The sequence below is a fragment of the Mus caroli genome, chromosome 6 (genome assembly GCF_900094665.2).
Source record: "Mus caroli chromosome 6, CAROLI_EIJ_v1.1, whole genome shotgun sequence".
NCBI lineage: Eukaryota > Metazoa > Chordata > Mammalia > Rodentia > Muridae > Mus > Mus caroli.
The window spans coordinates 37,501,970-37,510,573 of NC_034575.1; the positions used below are offsets into that span (position 1 = coordinate 37,501,970).

The 8,604-nt window shown below is 38.9% G+C and overlaps 1 protein-coding gene across 1 annotated transcript; it reads left to right on the plus strand.

Annotated features, from left to right (window-relative positions):
* Positions 1-423: 423 nt before the first annotated feature.
* LOC110296811 (olfactory receptor 2A5) lies at positions 424-1,356 on the plus strand. The gene has a single exon (XM_021165597.1). It carries the CDS (start codon positions 424-426, stop codon positions 1,354-1,356), a length of 933 nt encoding a protein of 310 aa, XP_021021256.1.
* Positions 1,357-8,604: the final 7,248 nt, after the last annotated feature.

An 8,604-nucleotide genomic window follows, 5' to 3' on the forward strand; every position in this document is an offset into this window, starting at 1 on the left:
ACTGCATAATTCATAAAACAGGAAAGACTTGGTTGAGAATGTAGAAACAAGACATGAAAACTGAATAGAACGCAAAACACATGACATATGGCTGCAATATCTTCTCAAAAATGAAATAGCTAAATATTCTGAAAAATAAAAACTCTGGCTGTCAACATGATCTTGTGTTCAAAAGTAAATGTAGAAATGGGAAATATAGATATGATCATAACAGCTTGTAATCATATCTATGTTACCTGTAATGGATTTAATTTAATTTTTTTAGCTACAATGTATTAAATGATTTGACTAACTGAAAGCTCCACAGTGTACACCAAGAAACAACCCTCTATTTTTGTAACAGCTAATCCATATTTGTCTTTGTTCCTCAGCACACATTTCATTGCCCACAGCAGTGATCTCCACAGGGCCTGTCACGACGGTATGACAGAGAACCAGACATGGATCCCAGAATTTATCCTGCAGGGATTCCTCCTCAGCCCGCGGATGGAGATGCTCCTCTGTGGCCTCTTCTCCCTGCTCTATACTTTCACTCTGCTGGGGAACGGAGTCATTCTGGGGCTCATCTGGCTTGACTGCAGACTCCACACCCCCATGTACTTCTTTCTCTCCCACCTGGCCATCGTTGATATTTCATATGCTACCAACAATGTCCCCAAGATGTTGGCAAACTTTCTCGCTAAGAAAAAATCTATTTCTTTTGCCCCATGTATAATGCAGACATTTTTATACATGGCTTTTGCTCACACTGAGTGTCTCATCCTGGTGATGATGTCCTATGATCGGTATGCTGCCATCTGCCAACCCTTACAATACTCTGTCATCATGGGCTGGAAAGTGTGCACCATTATGGCTATTTCTTCTTGGGCATGTGGCTCCCTCTTAGCCCTGGTCCACGTTGTTCTTATCCTGAGGCTGCCATTTTGTGGGCATCATGAAATCAACCACTTCTTCTGTGAAATATTATCTGTCCTTAAGTTGGTCTGTGCTGACACAACACTCAACCAAATTGTCATCTTTGCAGCTTCTGTATTTATCTTAGTGGGACCACTGTGCTTTGTGCTGGTTTCCTACACACGTATCCTGATTGCCATCCTGAAGATCCAGTCAGGAGAGGGTCGCAGAAAGGCCTTCTCGACCTGTTCCTCCCACCTCTGTGTGGTCGGGCTCTTCTTTGGTAGTGCCATCGTCATGTACATGGCCCCCAAGTCCCAGCACCCAGAAACGCAGCAGAAGGTTCTTTCCTTGTTTTACAGCCTTTTCAACCCCATGTTGAATCCCCTGATCTACAGCTTGAGGAACACTGAAGTCAAGGGTGCTGTGAAGAGAGTGTTCTGGAAACAGAGATCAAGATGAATACCCAAGAGAGACTGTGGAGCTATAGTGTATTTTCTATGAGATTGTAGGAATGGAAATAAAATGCTTTACAGTCTCGTAGGTTTCTGAAGTCATGAGTATATACTGATTAGGGTTTCCCCCTATTTACCAAATAACCAAATTCCAATGCACAGCCAAAAAGGCACAGATGTACAGGTTACAAAGAGTCAGGAGGCAGCAAAGCACAGAAACCAGGAGTCATGAATTTCTCCTGTCTCTTCCACATCTCTTTATAAGATTTGATTACTCATTATTTAAGGTGTAGTTCTCTGTGGTTTCCTTTTAAAGTCGTTTCCATCTTCCTTATTGACATAAATGTATGCTAAAGAGGCTATACATATGCTGCTCCAGTATATACCTCTAACAATGCAGCATAAATATGCATCTTAATTAAGAAACCCCTACTGAGAATGTAGCAAGGACTAGGGATGGAGGGAGTACCTGATGCATGGCTTTACTATGAATATCACCCAAATGAGCAGATAAATTTAATCTTATGGGAAAAAATGTTTAATTGCATGGGCTTTGTTTTTCCTTTAAATGAAAAGCAAAGAACGATCAAGGTGTTTGTTTAATTTCCTCATATTTTATATCATTAACCAAAACAGGTTTACAGAGAAATTGTATTTAGAGTAAACATGAAAGAAGGCTTTTGAGAAATTCCCATTACAAAGTGATAAGGGTGCTAGTTCACCAGTATTGCAATTGCATATAAACTGTATAAGGGTGAAAAAGTAGCACACAGGATAAAGGCACCAAGGAAAACAGATAGTTGTTTGAACACTGTAGATCACCTGACCAAAGATACAATAAGTATAACAACAGGACTTTTAGGAATCTCACCGAAGTTCCATGGACATGTACCCTGGGTGATGGAAGTATGCATTTCTGGGCCTCTATAAGTTAGAATATGAAAGAGCCTTTGGGTTTATTTTAAGAGAAAATCAGGAACTAAGCAACCATCACAGTGCGATGAAGTGATTTTTTTAACACAGTCAGTTTCTATGATCATTCGCTCCTTCTCTATCCTTCTAGCATTGGTGACATTCACAGGTCATTCTATTCACCGTGCCTTAGTTATTTTTATTCTGTTTGACCCCTTATTATTGTTTTCTGATGAAATAAAGAAGCAGAGGGAAACTTTTTCCTTCCACTTTCTCTTCTACGGTATTATTTTGCTGGCTGGTCTGCACTTTCAACTCACCTGGGAAGAACATCTTGTCTCTTGCAATTATCTCCACAATAGGTACACTTTTCTAGTCATCAGAAATCCACAACCTTTGCTCTAAAATCTACACAAGAGGAAAAACCTAAGTAAATTAATTTTTCCTTTCAATGGATGTCACTATAAAGTACTGTAGAATTATTATAGTATTATTTTTACTGGATTGAATCAAGATTTCTCTCATTCATCTTGAACCATTTTTATATTCTTAAATTGTCTACTGTTTATTATAGTTAAAACAGTTAAGGCTCTGTGGGAGAAACACACTCAAGGGATGGAATTTACTCTCATCCCAGTTCAAAATGCACAAAAAATTAGATTAAAAAAGATTAAACGGGTGCAGTATACACCATTTAAACTTGTAACTACTATACTATAATTCCAAAGGTCATCAGAGCAACTCTAATAGAAATACACACACACATACACATATATATATACATATATACATACATACACACACATGCATATATATATATACACACACACATATATACACACATATATATACATATATACATACATACACACACATGCATATATATATATGCATACACACACACACACACATATGTGTGTGTGTAATAAACTTCAGAAAAACCTGAGTATAAGAGGATGTTACTTTCTTTACATTTGAATGCTCATTTGTTAATAAACATATTATTTTGGTGTCATGGCCTCCTCAGATATATTCTTTCCACATTAGTCATAGCTTTCAAAGGTCTAAGAAAATGTCAAGGAAAGATGCATGAATTTATGAATTAAAATTTCCCCAGTGCTTCCCAAATATCACCCCATTTTCTGTAACTGCACATGAATAAAAAAAAAGCAGATTCCCTCAGCTTAACAGATAAGACATCATTTCAAAATGATTTAATAACCTGTCCTATGTTGCATGGCAAGTAGCTGCACAGAATTGAGAGTTATGCCTGAACCATGCTATTTGCTGTTTGTCATTGCTTTCTTCACCAAACAGCACAGAATGCCTCTCCACATGTGTTAGGCTCAGCAGCCTGGGAAAAAGCAAAGTATATGAAATTCACATTATTGTGGCCAAAGCATTAGTACTAGAAACAATGTATCCTTTAACCAAGAGAATCACTGTTACCATTGATTAGACACGTGTACAGAGTAGCCTGATTGATCTGCACATTAGCTTCCTCTCCATGCCTTTCTGCAATATCACAAAGCGTCACAGCAGGAGGAACTTGAGTGAGAGAGAAAATAGCCTATTCTCAGACTCACATCAGTCCCGTGATCCTGGTGTTCTTTCTAACAGCAGCTTATTTCTTTTCCTTTACAAAGACTGGTTTCCCAGAAGCTTCCCTCCCTCTGGTATGTACATATCCAGGGCCAAGTGCTCTGGGTTCAGTGAACTAAGACAGAGTAAGAATCTGGTACAGGGTAGGCTTAGATGCTTGCTCTTGTTGTACTTGAACTAAGTTAAACTTACCCTTTCTAGCTTACTAGTGAATGAGACATAGACTGTGGTTATTTTAATTGGCTTTGACAATTACTGGGGGTAACTCCTAATCTACTTTTCTAACTGCTGGCTTGGCTAATTCCTCAATGGTATTGAAAGGACAATAAAAACCCAATTTGTCTCCATTTAAGGACCAGACCTGATTTTGAAAAGAAGGTCATGGGCACCAGCTCCAGGAACAGACCATAAAATCCAATAACAAGGTCATAAAACCTTCTTCCATGTCTTCATAAGATTTGCCTGTAGGCAAGTTTGTGTGCATTTTCTTAATTTTTGATTGATGGTTGAGGGCACAGCCCATTGTGGATGGGGCTACCCCTGAGCTAGTAACCCCAGGTTTTATAAGAGAGCAGGTTGAACAAGCCTCGAGGTTCATGCCAGTAATCAGCACTCCTTCCTCCCTGGCCTCTGAATCAGGTCCTGGCCCAGGTTCTTGTCCTGTTTGAGTGCCTATCCTTTAGCAATAGTGTGACATGAAAATTGTCAGGTGAAATAGATCCTTTTCATCCCCAAGTTGTTTATAGTGTTTTATCACAGCAGTAAAAACGCTAAGGAAAACACCCTGGACCTGGAGTTATAGCTGAGCCATCACGCTATGTCTGGAATTGAACCTAGGTCCTCTGTTCGAGCAACAAGCAGTGCTCTTAACTGCTAAGCAATCACTCTATCTCTGTTTTGATGTCTGTTCATTAATGTTATATTATGTTCTGATTGTGTAAGATATTGATCGATCAATCTTGTCCAGCACATTTACTAACTAAATTGTATCGAGTGATTAATGAGTTTTTGATCAAATAAACTTTTTTGGAATAAAAAAAAAACAAAAAAACAACAAAAAAAAACCTTCTTCCAAAAAACAGCCTGGGGATAATCAGAAAAATGGGAAAATATCTTATCTCAGGATGGGCCAGGTCTGCTAGGCAGCCCTATCTTATCTTGTAGTTAAAAGCTCAAGACATAGGAATGCAAACCACAGACTACTTGTGCCCTCCCCAGCACCCACCAATAAAATTTTAGATTACCTAATTCTTCTAGAGAGTTTCCCAGTTCCCTATGAGAAGGCCTGCATGCTTTTGTCTGGGGTCACCATTTAGAAGAATGGTTGACCCCACATGCTGAATGTTTCTGCCAAATAAACACTCTTTGTCTTTGCATACTCTCTAAATCTGCTGTCTTCATTCAGTGACCCTTACAGCATACCCCAAATACTCACTGTTTCTCCTGGCCATGTGCTCGCGGTCCATCTCCTCTCATGGTGGCTTCTTCCTCTCTCAGTCTCCCTTCTCCTCTCCCCACTTACTGCAACACCCAACCAGGTAACTCAAACCCCACCTATCTCTTATCCCTCCAGTAACTGGCTCTTCAATTTTTGTACAATCCATAATTGAAAATTAAGGAGCAAGGTTTGCTCAACAAAAGCTATTAGAAGTGAGAATTCACTCATAAGCAATTAGACTTTCTGGGTATAGAATTTAGCATTACAATACATAGCAACAGACCAAAAAACAACACTCTGTTGTGCTTCAGCTCTGTCAGGACTTACTGAATTCATCAGCTTTTAACAATGGCTTAGTTTCTCCAAGTTTGACTATGTCACAGGTCAGGTATAGATGATAATGTTTTAATATTTATTTCATATGACATTTTTGAGTTTATATGTTTTTGGATTAAGTCATTAGTTTATTGGATATTTTCTTTTCTTTTTAATGTTTTTTCTTTCTATTTACTCATTTATTATTATTATTATTTATTATTATTATTATTAGTTTTTCGAGACAGGGATTCTCTGTGTAGCCCTGGCTGTCCTGGAACTCATTCTGTAGACCAGGCTGGCCTCAAACTCAGAAATCTGACTGTCTGCCTCCCAAGTGCTGGGATTAAAGGCATATGCCACCACTGTCCAGCTCTTTTTATTCATTTATTTTAAACTCTAGATTTTATTCCTCTCCTGGTCCACTCCCATACCACATCCTATATCTCCTCCCCACTTGCTCCACTGTGTCCACAAGGATGTTCCCATCCCTGTCCCCACCCCACTAGACCTCTAAACTCCCTGGGGCCTCCAGTCTCTTGAGGGTTAGGTCATTTTCTCTGACTAAACCCAGGACTAGCAGTCCTCTGCTATATATGTGTTGGTGGTCTCATATCAGCTGGTGTATGCTGCCTGGTTGGTGGTCCAGTATAAGAGAACTCAGGGGTCCAGGTTAATTGAGACTGCTGGTCTTCCTACAAGTTTGCACTCCTCCTCAGCTTCTTCCAGTTTTCCCCTAATTCAATCACAGGGGTCAGCAGCTTCTATCCATTGATTGGGTGCAAATATCTTCATCTGACTCTTTCAGCTGCTTGTTGAGTCTTTCAGAGGGCAGTCATGCTAAGTCCCTTTTAGTTCCATAGCCTCAGTAATAGTGTCAGGTCTTGGGGCCTCCCCTTGAGCTGGATCCCACTTTGGGCCTGTTGCTGGACCTTCTTTTCCTCAGGTTCCTTTCCATTTTCATTCTTGTACTTCTTCCAGACAGGAACAATCATAGTTCAGAGTTTGGACTGTGGGATGACAACCTCATCCCTCACTTGATGCCCTGTCTTTCTGCTGGAGGTGGGCTCTACAAGTTCCCTCTCCCTAATGTAGGGCATTTCATCTAAGGTCCCTCTACTTGAGTCCTGAGAGTACACTGTAGCTATCTTCAGGGATACCATATGAGGGCATCAGATCCCATTACAGAAGGTTGTGAGCCACCATGTGGTTGCCTGGAGTTGACCTCAGGATCTCTGGAACAGTAGTCAGTGCTCTTAACCACTAAGTAATATCTCCAGCCCTCATATGACTTTTACGCATGCTAAATGATATTATTTATACATGTCAATCTAGTTTGAAAATGTGTTTTTGATAAGTAATGTATCAAATATAAGAATAATTACATAGTAAGACTGAGTGATGATAAATCTTATGACTAAACATCCATAGAGCTATATAATCTAATTTTATTTTAATGACTCATAAATAAATACAGTGTTTACTAAATAATGGCTGTATTTCAAAATCTTCAGCTATTTCAGCTGTGTGGTATTGTGGTTTTGTTTTTCTTTGGTTGCTACTTTAGAGAAAGATCAAAAAATATGGCACTCCAGGTTTGGTCTAAAATAATTTTCATTGTCCCTGCTCAGAGATAACATTATAAGAATAATCCTAGGTAAAATGTTATACTCTACTTCATATCACTTTAATTCTGATATTATTTTTATTGTTCTTTTAAATTAATGGCTTAGAAATAATAGATACATTGTGATATTTAAATTCATTAGTATTTCAAACATGTAGTCCATAAATATTCTTTAATTAGTATTTAGAATAAAAAAGAGATATTAAAATTACTAGTCTGTAGGTTTGTTACTGTCATCTTTCTGCCTGCACGCTAAGAATTTTCAGATGGTACCTGTCAAAAACACCTGTGGAGATATGAACTCAACAATGTTGTTCCTTGTTTCTTGTCTGTCATCTCAGCAGCTACTGTGGCTGTGTGTCACATTGATAACCATGTTGTTACCAGCATTCAGGGTGCTAGAAACATCAGCATAGAAGTATACAGATCAATCAATGAGTGAATAGACACAGCAATTGTTGTAAATAGTTCACTCAGGAAAATAGAAGACAAAAAAAAGCAGAATGCTGTGATTTTGTTTGTCTTGAGTGTGTGCTAGCTCCTGTGACTGCTGTTAGAGCCAGTGCAAGTACAATGTTCAATGTCCCTACTGAAACTGTTTCCTTGTAGTAAACACCACTATGGTTCTTACAATATTTTATCCCCTATTCCACAATTCCCTGAGTCTTGGAAGAAGGGAGTGTGAACTAGATATACCATTTAGCACTGAAGCTTCTCTGTCAAGGGGTGAGACTTACACTAATCTAAACGCACAAGGATACATTCTTAGGAGTCACTTTAATAGTGTCTCCATCCAAATCCTAGCACAGAAAAGGAAGGTAGACATAAGTGGGAAGGGGAGTTAATTTTCTCTAGTAGTATGGCCCCCTCATATGTTGTCCTTGAAACCAGTGGATAGACACATCCTAGAATATATCAGCAGTACAAATTAGGCTTACTAGATTTATTTTTTAAAAAAAGGCTCCATAGGATAAAATTTAAGAGTTGAAGGGGTTTTTTTGTTTTTGTTTTTTAAACCAGGCTAGTTTCCAAATAACTGAGACAGAGATCTATTGATTTACTCACCAAGCTTTAAGCACAATAACTGAGCAGATGTCCCTAACCCTGTGTGCTATCTTAGCTTTTTCCCAATCACATGCCCTGGGTTAGCTGCATTCAGTCTCACTTGGGCTCACTCTTTTTCAGCTGTCTTACCTCATGGAGAAGTCTGTGGCAACTCCTTTTCATGCCTGGCCTCATAACTACCTTCTTCTTGACTACCACCTTCTTCTTCTTCTTCTTCTTCTTCTTCTTCTTCTTCTTCTTCTTCTTCTTCTTCTTCTTCTTCTTCTTCTTCTTCTTCTTCTTCTCCTTCTCCTTCT